The sequence below is a fragment of the Natator depressus genome, chromosome 1 (genome assembly GCF_965152275.1).
Source record: "Natator depressus isolate rNatDep1 chromosome 1, rNatDep2.hap1, whole genome shotgun sequence".
NCBI classification, from domain to species: domain Eukaryota; kingdom Metazoa; phylum Chordata; order Testudines; family Cheloniidae; genus Natator; species Natator depressus.
Genome location: NC_134234.1, coordinates 77495402 through 77507635, shown reverse-complemented (window position 1 = coordinate 77507635; position 12234 = coordinate 77495402). Strand labels below are relative to the sequence as shown.

At 39.4% G+C, this 12234-nt stretch overlaps 1 protein-coding gene across 1 annotated transcript in view; it reads right to left on the bottom strand.

The window, feature by feature from the left end:
• Positions 1-3845: 3845 nt before the first annotated feature.
• Positions 3846-12234, bottom strand: part of KLF5 (KLF transcription factor 5) — a 22344-nt gene continuing 13955 nt past the window's right edge. Inside the window, exon 4 of the mRNA XM_074961977.1 lies at positions 3846-5762. Coding sequence (XP_074818078.1) covers positions 5584-5762 — 179 coding nt within the window. The 3' untranslated portion in view covers positions 3846-5583. The remainder of the gene's footprint in view (positions 5763-12234) is intronic.

The following is a 12234-nucleotide window of genomic DNA, read 5'->3' as shown; positions in this document are numbered from 1 at the left end:
GCACTAATAGGTGTACATCCCTTTTTCCTTCTTTATTACACTAGGTAGATGTCTGCACACAGCTCAACAGTTAAGGGAGGAAAAATGTTGGCCAACGTACCGGTACAGGTACTATTTCATACTCACAGAGCATACAAAACCTTGGTCTAAAAGATCCCAATATAGTCAACTAGATGGTGATCTGGTTCTCTTCCCCAGAAGGGTAAAGAACTGAGATGAATCTGCCGGACTTTGAACCTTTGGTTTTTCAAACCTAATGTTTATATCACTAAGCCAGGCCCACCAGGAAGCTGATTGAACAACATAGGCATGTATATTTAGCTGCTTGCAGATCGGTTTCATACCTTGACTCTGCTGTAAGATCAGTCTTTTTCTATGAAATGTTAATGCTGTATTTAAAATATTTACTCTCAATGCCAAAAAATAAAGTACTTTGAAAAAGGCACATTTGTCCATCTCACCCAATGTATTTTCTGAGCAGACATCAGATTTTTTTCATTGGAGTTATTGAGACAAGAGGTGGGAAATTTGTGGGCTGTGGAACTTGGCTAATAAAATCAAGTTTCTGTTCAGCTTCAGAGCCAGCACAAACAGTTCAGAACCTGATCAATGGGACCAGAAGAAAAACTCCTGTTACAATAATTGCTCTAAGAAAAGAGGACTTGTGGTACCTTAGAGACTAACCAATTTATTTGAGCATGAGCTTTCGTGAGCTACAGCTCACTTCATCGGATGTTTCGTGAGCTGTAGCTCACGAAAGCTTATACTCAAATAAATTGGTTAGCCTCTAAGGTGCCACAAGTACTCCTTTTCTTTTTGCAAATACAGACTAACACGGCTGTTACTCTGAAACCAATAATTGCTCTAGTCTCAGTCCTCACTTTTTCTGTGTGGGGTTCACAGATCTAGGTGTGTTCTGATGATAGCAGTTATAACATTTGCACATTGTAAATGATTTGCAGACTGGTAAATGTATCATATACATCTTTGCTTCAGATCAGCAAACTTCATTAAACACCCTGTTCCCATTCAGCATGCAGAGTGAATTACACTCACAGGAAGCAACATGGGGCGCTCTCTAGGGGACTGCCTGAAAACATCAATATCAGAACAATCATGAACAAGTTAGGGAACATCTACCAATTAAAATATGTAAACTAAGCAATATAAATATGCAAAGCATGTTATAATGTAGACAAAAGTTTAGCATGTGCACTCACTGTGTCTAATCTATTTGCAGATGGTACATACTAGAATTAGTTGATAGACAAGACTTTTTTTTTTTTTTTTTTTTTTAATACTTTAGCTTCTTCAAGATTACTGAAAAGTTCCTGTACACAAGAAATTAGCTGAAATGTCCTAAGGCATAGTATGTACTCTGAAAATGCTCACATTTCATTTGATTGCTGCTGTTAATGTTTCAGAAATGAAGTAAGTTTTCCCCAGGGGATATTCAGCATGGTTCACCCATTTATCTAAGCTTCTTCAAAGGAGGAACAATTCTTAGTTATATCTTGATAACAGCAAAAGAGAAAAAAGCAAATGCAATGTTAGGAAAACAATTATTGAACGAAAAAAGGCATGGTAACTTTAATAAAAATCACATTTGAAAAGGAAACTGCTACTATTTCACAACAGCTATGAGATGAAAAGAACAAGAGGCCATCCCCAAATCAGCTTCAACTGAAATCGTATTCCCCCCCCCCCCCGCCATTACTGCTGCCACTTCTCACCTGCTTTCTGTAAATTAGTTTATTTATATCAGGTCTCCATTACAGATGAGCTGGTAAAGTAACTTTGGATCAGTTTAGGATTCCACAGGCGATCAGAGTTCAGCCAGGATTAGGATTCAGATTTAGAGTTGATATCAAAATCTTGCAAGATTCCTGGCACCTTGCAAGGTAGAAATCTTATAATATTGGTGGTTCTTGTGAGATTTTTGTTCTGTTGGACCAAAATCATCCTGCACCTGAACAGAACTGGAAAACAGTTCCCCTCTGAATCTGATCCAAAGGGTTGATTTGGATCAAAGATTCAAAGCCAGATTCTCACAAAATTATTCTTCTATAGAGTTTTCATTCAGGTTCTAGTCTATCTCTAATGTCCATTTTGAAAGTACCAGGTTATCAAATTAAGTAGTTCTTTAAAATAAAAGTTTGCGGCTTTCACTGACAATCAAAAGTTCAGAAGCCCAAAGAAAACTGAAGACTTTTTAGTATTGGGTTGCATCATTCCACTCTGAAAGATAGCCGAAGTGAAAAACCCAATTCAGTATGAACTATGGGCACAATGCTGTGTGGTGTTGATAGACTCCTCACTTGTTAACACTGAGCCCATTAATGTTCTGGAATGCATCATGTTATGATGCCTGGCTACATCATGTGTATCTTTCATTATGTAAATACATTTTGAAACTACACTAAGTCTTATTCATCAACATAAATCTCTGATAGTTGGTCACTAATTACACACAATTCTGTGTATATAATATACATTATTATAGACAATTTCTCCACTAATTAATAATTTCATTGGCATTTTTCTATTGTAAGGTAGGATTTTGATTTGTGGCATAAACAAGCCTGTGATTATGAGATGTGGAAGGCATCAGTGTGGGGGGGGCGAGGATTAGGATATAGAGTATGACAAAGGCTATGGGCAGGTCTACACTACGGGGCTAAGTCAACCTAAGTTATGTAACTTCAGGTACGTGAATAACGTAGCTAGAGTCAATGTACCTTAGGTCGACTTACTGCCATGTCTACACTGCACGGGGTCGACGGGAGAGTTTCTCCCATTGACTTACCTTATGCTTCTAGTTCTGGTGGAGTACTGAGTTGACAGGAGAGCAATCGGTGGATGATTTAGCAGGTCTTCACTAGACCTGCTAAATCAACCCCAAGTGGATCGATCGCTGTGCATTGATCACCCGGTAACTGGAGACAAGCCCTCAGCCTACACTACAGTTTGTCATTCACAGGTGTGACTAAAATCACCCCCCTGAATGACAAGTTACACTGACATAAGTGCTGGTGTGGACAGTGCTATGTTGGTGGGAGAGCTTCTCCCACTGAAAGGGGCTGGAGTAGGTAAGCTGACAGGAGAACTCTCCTGCATTGGCTTAGAGTGGCTACATTAAGGAGCCTACAGCAGTGCAGCTGCATCAGTGCAGTTGCACCGCTGTAAACTCTCAAATGTAGCTGTGCCTTCAGTGATTGGAGCAGGGACTTAGATGTCAGGATTCAATTTCTCATCCTTCCAGAACCTTGGAAGGAACTCCCTAGCTGTTGTGTCTTTGTTTGCTCATCTGTAATCTACATAACACCACCCCTACGGGGTAGAATAGTGTGAGAGGATTGAGTCATTACAGCATCTTAATGCAAAGATCTCTAAGTGTAAAAATCTACAGGGTCAGCTGTATTGTAGTTTGTGTTCCTTCCAGGAAGTACTGGTCTTCTTGACCAGAAAGAAGCACAGAAAATGGGTGTAACCCAGTAGTTGCATGTACACATTTGTTTATATATTTTTATAAGTGACTAAGCCTCTCTCCTTCAATAGGAAGAGATCCTGAAATGGAGAGAAGATGGTGGATAATAGTATATACTTTTCACATAAAGTTGACAGAGCTGCAGAACAGATGTAAATAAAATAATAGCACCATAAAGCTAGCTCTTATCACTTCATATGTACTATTTCAATTGTAGTGGTGCCCAAGAAGTGCTAGGTACTTTCCAAGCAGAAAATGATGGTCCTTGCCTCTAAGAATTCTATTATTTGAAAATCAATATGCAAAGTCACTGGTAAGGAGCTATACAGAGAACACTCACGCATATTCATTTTAGGCACTTGGTTTTATTTTATTTTTCAAAAAATTGTCTTTATATATAAACCATTTCATTCTCTCTCAAAACATTCTACAACTATACAGCTGTTTGCTCCATCGTTTGCATAGGAAATACCACAAATACAAAAATAAGGGGGAGCGGGGAGTAGGGAAAAAGAAGCAAAACAGTAACCAATTTATGCATGTGTTTCCATGTATAAACATTTGAAGCCTTACAAAATTATTTACATCATTTGTCAACTATTTACAATTAAGAGCAATGTTTCTAACTATAACAAAAACTATAATTTATCAAGTGTATGTAAAATGGTCTTAAAAAATGTCTACCATATACCACAAAATAAATAAAAAAGACAAACAATAGTTTTAACAAAGCTATGTTTTCCTTTGAGACCCTTTTTTGGCTTTTTGGTTGTTTATTCCACCTATTGGTTGACAGCATGAAATCACAGCTTGTGAATTGCATATGTGTATTAGTTGTTTCCTTTATGTTGTAGATATTTTGGCCAAGTCCTAGGAAGTGTAACCTCATTTTTTGGCCCTTCATTTCCTATTTCCAGACCAAAGGCTGTGGACTAAATTCACTCTTGGCATAAAAGAGCAGAACTCCTTTGACTTCAGTTGCATCTATTTATGTCCGCAGTGACTTTTGTCTGGTGTGTGTCAATGTTAACAGTGGATTAACTAAACTGCACTGTAATTTTAAATAAAATTACTATATCCTTTACCTTCTGGTAAATTACATGCAACATCCACATGAAACTAGATCATACTAGTGCTAAACCAGATTAACATGTCAGTCTATGAAAATTGCATTCTAAATCCTTCTTTTTAAAGCGATACTAAGTTTAGCTTTAGTAAGAGGTTTAACATTCTGTATATTGTAACTATCCTCATTATTTAAGCTTCCAACATTTGCAGTTCATTCTAAATGTTTTGCCCTTTTAAGCATTTTGAAAACTCAATTGTGTTTTGAATATTCAGTGCACAACATTTATGTTAACAGGTACAAAATGTCCGAATGGCTAGTTCACTTTTCTTCAGAAAATAAAACTAAGTTGGTAATGTTTTGAGAGGTATTTAAATAAATTTAATTGAAAATGTGCCATATTATCAAATGTACAATGTCTGAATTTTCAGATGATTTCTAGAAAACTTTTGTAATAAACCTTAAAAGCTGATTTGCATATTTACAAAATCGTTGTCATAGCAAACATGCAACATACTGAACAAACTTTTTGTTCTATGGCTGTTTATGAGTTTTTCCTATATATTTTATCTCCATAGAAAGACAACATTTAAAAAAACCACACAAGTACTAAATATGTCCAGTACAAACCTGACAGACCAATTCATGGCTTGTCCTCTGTGTTCATTCGTCTATGCCCTCCCATTAATTCATTTACTAAACATTGCCACAGTAATGATAGTGCTTTGGTCAAAACACCGTAAGAAAAATCTATAATGATGCAATGTGCTGAGACAGAATACTTGAGATGAAACCTGCTGACTAAAGTCATATACATGATCAGAGCAAACAAAATAAATGACTGAACACTCTGGTACTGTGGTATAGTGTCTTCCCTGTTTCCTCATAAATATACAAAGTATACATTTCCAGTTTCTTTGGAGACTTTATGGATAGTCCATAGTCAAAAACTAAAATTAATTCTAACCACATGTTGAGAGTCACTTGGAAATTGCATAGATACAGACAGCCTCCACGTCAAACCCAGTGTTTAGTTCTGATGTCTCTTCATGTGCAGAGCCAGGTGGTCAGAGCGAGAGAAGCTACGATTGCACACAGCGCATTGGAAAGGTTTGGCCCCGGTGTGCTTCCTGTAGTGGCGTGTCAACTCATCGGAGCGAGCAAATCTCCAGTCGCAGCCATCCCATGTGCATTTGTATGGCTTCTCCCCTGAAACATTGGGAACACACAGAAACAGATGGTTAGTTGCGACTCCACAGAAGAAAAACAATTCACGAGAACTCATTCTAAACACCAATAGTTTGCACTTTAAAGAGGGTGGGGGAGTGCTCATGGTTCCTGATTCACAGCTATACTGAATACTCGCAAGTTAATCTTTGCTACAAGTTCACAGAATTTTGTTCTTGAAATTTGTGGTAAACAGATGCCACTGCAGAGACCTGTAAACATAAACTAATTATTTACCTAAATTACAAAAAGTAAAAAATATACACACCTAGAAAATTATTACATGGAATTGAAAAAAATATACTGCTGCCCCTCCCCCCCATGACAGGCGGTAGAGAGCATGATACTATAATCTGCTCCAATTTAATATACAAATTATTAAAAAGTTACAAGACTCATACATTAAATATATTTTTAAGATCTAGTTTAAATGGGGAGAAAGATTTATAATAGAGATTTAAGAGCTTCTGATATGTAAGTAAAACTAGAATTGGTTATGCAGTATGTAACTGTAGCAAGGTGCTGGTGCAAAAGCACCTAATTAGCCCCTGCTCAGTCAGCTCCAATCAGGAGAAACAGATTGGGGCTGATGGAGAAGGCCTGATGCTGGCCTGAGGATTGGCAACATCTGCTGGCCTGACAAGCCAAGGGCTATAAAGGCTGGGAGGGAGCAGGAAGGGAGGACTCCTAGCTGAAGGCTGACTCTGCCTGTAAAAGAGGTTAAATAATCCTGTAAATCTTGTAAACAGACACTGGTGGTGGGATAACTGTAGGTAAATAAAGACATGGGTGTTGCACAACCCTGAAGCCTCTCTGAGCCTTATTGGGGGCAGCAAGCGGGCCCCAGGAAGAGGGGCGGGTCATGGACCCTGTTACAGTAACAAATACAACAGGGATAATATTTTCTAAAATAAAAAAAAAGTCAATTAATAACTGCAATAAAAATCTTGTGGCCTTCTGGCTCAGGACAGCTGTATATAGAGGAAAAATATCTAAAAGACTCAGGCCCAAGTTTTCAAAATTGGATGTCTAGAATTAGGTGCTTACACAGCCAGATTTTTCAGAGGTGCCAAGCCCCTGCTACTTCTATTAACTTACATGGATGTGGAGAGTGCACAGCATCTCTGGGAAAAAAAAAATCTGACCACATTTATAGAAGCGCTTAATATAGATTGAAATGCCCAGCTTCAGGCAGCTAGATTTGAACATGTTGACCAAAATACCTCAAGTATTTGCATTAATCCATTTCAGGATTGAAAATGGGACATTTTTCAGCACACCTATAATTTGTAGTTATGTTTGTTGAAATACTGGGGAAATACCAAGTCAGAAAGTTAAGGTGATTTCTCTCTCTGCAACAGGGAACCAGTTATTTAAACAAAACATTTATCTGCTTTGCAACTGTCATGTATGTGATGTCACTCTAAAAAGACAAAACATATTTTTGATATAAATGGAGAGCTAGGATTGCCTATTTATAGGATCACTGCTAGAGTGATATACACGGAACTACTCTACATTCATTTCAAAGTGTCTTTAGATTAGGGCTCTCAAATTCTACTTTTTTTTAAGAAGTGTTACAAGTAACCCACATGTTAACAGAGAGAGAAGGTGGAATTTATTAAAGCACTCAGCTTTGACTTAACTGTGCTCCCATTGAAGTGAATGGTAAAACCTCCATTGACAAATGGGAGCAGAGTTAGGCCAGTGCCAAGTGCTTTGGAAAATCCCATCCAGAGTATGTTGTGCATCACCTTCCTCCTAGTTTTGATCACATGGACCTTCCCCACTCCTGTTCACATCCAATAACAATCCTCACGAACCAACTACAGCTACTTGGAAAGTATTTTAAGGTGGAAACAAGTAAGAAAGCCAGCACCACGTGACCAGACAGCTTGTTTTGCACTATCAATAGCCCAGAGAACACTGTGAGAGAACCCCCATGTCAGAAGATTAAGCAATTTGGCAAAAATTAAGGTTCTATTGTTTGGCCACAGAAGAGCTAAATCCCTTTTAAAACAATCATAAAATCCATCCTGCTTGTAGAGTTTATGATGCCTTTTATGTTCAACTAATAACTCTTCACCTACTGCAAGAGGAGAGACTACCCCATCTTTATGAATGGGAAGTAACTCCACATTGGCAGCACATTCACACTGAACGGAACCTACACCAAAAAAACCAAACAGAAAAACCAGCAATTTCTTAGTGCGCAAGATATCAATAAATCTTGGTTATCACTATCATCCTTGAAGGATATCATTCTTTAAAAGAAGCACACTTGGCGCCTGTGGATCAGGCCCTAACTTTTGTCTGTGCCAGTGGGTGCTCGCGCCCTGCCCCCTCCCCCACCCCAACTCCACCCCTATTGGATCCCTCCCCAAATCCCAGCCCTGGTCCCATCTCCTCCCCCAAGCACATGGCTTTCCCCCCTCCTTCCCCCCCCCCCAGGCTTCCCGTGTGAAACAGCTGTTTCGCGGCGCAAGCGCTAGGAGGGAGGGGGGAGAAGCAGGACCCAGCGGCACACTCAGGGAGGAGGTGGAGCGGAAGTGGAGGTGAGCTGGGGCAGAGCTGCTGGTGGGTGCAGAGCCTCCACCAATTTTTCCCCTTGGGTGCGCCAGCCCTGGAGCACCCACAGAGTCAGCACCTATGGCCTGATTCAGCTCTTAGGAACCTAATGAGATTCTTTCCACTGATGTCCATTCCATTCCAACGGAAGATGGTTTAGGCTGCAACCGGTTATAGCTCAGTATTTGCTCTGTATGACTGTGACCAATGAGCACGGTAAGGCATCATTTGTGATCGTACCTCTGTCCCAGAGAAGACATACTGTAGATTAAAATAAGGATATTGTCTAAAGCTGACAAGTGAAGCACTACCATTACCAGAAAAGCCAGTTGACTTAATGTATTAGAATCCCAGAGGTATAATGGCTGGAGTCCACTACAGCATCTTTCGCAGTACAGTAATCATCCTTCCAATATCTAAACTGGGTCTTCCTATAACTTGCTTCATGGTTATTAATGCAATCTTTAGAACATTGCAGAGGACATGGACACAGAAGAGGCCACTTGTAGGTCTGCTTTGTGGTAAAACAGAAACATAAGCATACCTCTTTTGTGGAGCTCAACAGATGTGCTTTCTTTCAGAATGACATTATTAAGCTTTTTGGGATCTGACTTCAAACACTTTTTAAACAGATGTTTTATTTTGCTTATGACTAGATTTTAAAAAACAAAATAGCAACCTAGATAGTGTGGCTCTCTAGTAGATACATGTATTCTTTTAATATAGTCTTGTATTAAAGGCTGCCTTCTTGTACTCAGCACTTCAGTTGTCCCAGCCTTGCCCCATAGATAGCAGCAGAGAGAGGAGGAAGGAGTGGGAGACATCTCATTGGGAAGGACCCATCATTTGAGGATTTTTTTTTTTTTAAAAAAAGAGTTAGTTTTGTTTTGGGAGTGGGATGGGGCTGATTTGGGGAAAAAAAAGGTGGGGGAAGTTCTACTAGCTGGAAGGGAGGCTGTGGATATCTACATAGACTGGGGGTCCGGTGAGGGGGTGAAAGACAAAAATGTCTCCACTGTTCCTAAATTTGATGTTTATATCAAAAGTCACTTCTGTTTTCAGTTCAGTTTTAAGAGCTATGTTACTTGCCACTTGGTGGTCAAATAAGTTCAGAAGGACCCCACCAGTTGGAAGAGATTTAAGAGGTAGTGCTATACCCTGCTAGAAAAACAGAAGAGAAATTTTTGATTTAAAGAAAAATTCCTGTTTCTTTCACCTCAATCAGATTTGACCCTTTGGCCAGTCTCCCTCCCCCAGTTTTCCCTCCACTGAAATGTCAACAATATTTTTCATTAAAATTTCAATAATGTCAACAAGCTCTTGTTCCCAGCAGGCAAAGTGGGTTTGGTTTTAAAAGTGGCCACTATTTACAATGCTGCTGCTATTCCTGCAGAGGTGGGGTGGAGTATCAGGAGTTTTATGCATGCCTGCACTGCAGCACACTGAACACATCTGCAAAACTGCTTGTGTAGCTAGTGTCTACTGTGCATACCACCAAAGCCAAACCCACATGTACTGCTGGTGGGATAAATAGTAGTATGCAGTCTTGTAGTGCATAAGTTACCGATATTCTGGACAGCAGTAATTTATGTGGCCTTGTTGGGCATAAATTACTAAATATCGCTGTGAAATCCTGATTCCATTGACGTCAACAGCAAAAAAACAAAAACAAAAAACCCACACACCTCTCATTGACTTCAGTGGGTCTTGGATTTTACCTCAGATTTCCAGGGGAACATCAGCTGTTCCCAGTGCCTACCCTCATTGCTGCTGGTTATGTCATCTTATGTCACAAGACTGTGGGAAGATTCATAACATGGCAGGTTATGGCGATGGCAGCCTAGACAGCTATGTGCTGCTGCTCCTCCCCATGCTGTCATAGCCCTACCCTGGCTTCTCCAGACTTGAAGTGTGAAGAATTTCATTGAGGGTATGCATGGAGGGGACTGAGTAAGTGTAACCCACACCTCCTGGCTGTGGTGCTGCACCTTATCTAGTGGCACCAAGACCACTTAGAGAGATGAAAGGAGTCTGCCCTACAGCCTTAGCTAACAGCCAGTTGGCCTTTAGCTCATGCTGTAGAGGCTCATGCACTAAGGTCCCTGGTTCGATCCTGTCTGCCAATGACCAGGGTCTGTCGGCATTTCATAAGCACCTCACAGAGTTTGTTTTGAACGCTACTACTTTTATGTACTAGAAATTAAAGCCATAACACTGCCCTTCACCCCTACTATGGCTAGCAGTGTGGGAACTGAGAACTAGAAGATGTATTTTTAGCTCCAGTATAAAGACCCAGCTTATTTTGGAGAAATCTAAGAGGTGAAATCCTGAAAAAAAAAAAAAAAAAAAATCTATGTTTGTGATGCTAGTTTCTGTTGGAAAGTTCTTGAAGTGAATCAATTTGAAATTGGGCGTGGGGAGGGGAGGGAGAGGCAGGTGAAGATAGAGCTTAAAAACTTGTTAAAAAAGGAGAGCAAAAGAACAACTAGCCCCGGTACTGTTTCATCTTTCCCAACCCATACACACGTTTGGGTCATATTTAGTGGGAAGAATTATTTAAGTTCCTGTGGCGGGGGGGGGGGGGGGAAGGATTCCTCAAGTTACACATTTTTTAAAAAGTCATTCTGGTTCTTTGCTATACTGAATTTAAAATAAATAAATAAGCAAGCAAGCCAAGGAACATTCAATGCTTTAACCGCTATTTTCATTAGCTACATAGTAATGTAAGATTTGTTTACTTTAACAATTGTGTGCAATACAGTAGCTGTACAGTTTCAGAAATATTTGGTTTCCTCGAGTAGTTTAGAACTTCTATAGGATGTTAAACCAAGAACGCCATTGGTCATCAAATACTAATTTACTATAGTTCAGTTACTGGAACATGATCATTTTATCAAACAAATATTTCACTGTAAACTCCTCCACTTCAGGGGAGCTTCCATGGGATTTGTTAAAATGTCAACACTGTTCAAGTAAAACACCATGGAGGAAGCTGGTACCGACTTCTAGCCAAATAGCACACTCCAGGCCTTTCTTCCAAAGCCAGAAATATTATACACAGCTCTTCTGGGAAGCAGAACTGCTCTCTGTTGAATTATATTTCAACAGGATAGAGGTTTCATACATTTAATTGGATTTTTGCATCATCTCTTTCCAGTATCCCTGATTTTAAGTATTTTGTTAGGCATCCACATCACAAAATGTATTTTAAGTTCCTCAACTGTTAATATGTATCCATTCTCTGGCCAAAAAAAAAAAAAAATTTGTATAGGACGTGAAACAACCTTGCACTTTAGTGTAAGTGTTTAAAAAACTTTGTTGAACATTAAACTAGTTTGGAATTGCTTTAGGAGAAAGCACTTAGCAAGTGATAAGGAAAATGTAACTTGAAAACTTTCTTGTAACTCACTTGTCTTTAAAGCAAATATTAATGGTGTAAAGGTTAGAGAGATGTCAAAAAGGAGGCTTTGATGTCCATAGGAGGCATGCTACTGAGTTCGCAAGCCTTCTCTCTGTTACTTCACTACCCCCCCACCCCCATTGCCCAAGTGATTCCAAAACTTTGGCCAACAAAGCCCTTGCTGGTCACTGCAAGAGAGTTGTCTGGTCACATGGAGGTGGCCCTCCTTAAATTAAGATGCTAAATCACATTAAAATAAAACTAAAAATACACTGAATATTATCCTAATACTACTTCTCTACATAAGCAACTGCTGTAGATGCCACCTTGACGTTATTCAGTCACCAGTGGGAGAGGAGAAGCCCTGCTCTATTAAAATCATTGTCAGCAAAAACACCATTTAAAGAGCCCCAAATAATTAATGAATTTCCCATTGACAATACAAGAAAATATGCTTCTGTTTAAAAAATAAATAAAATAAGTGAC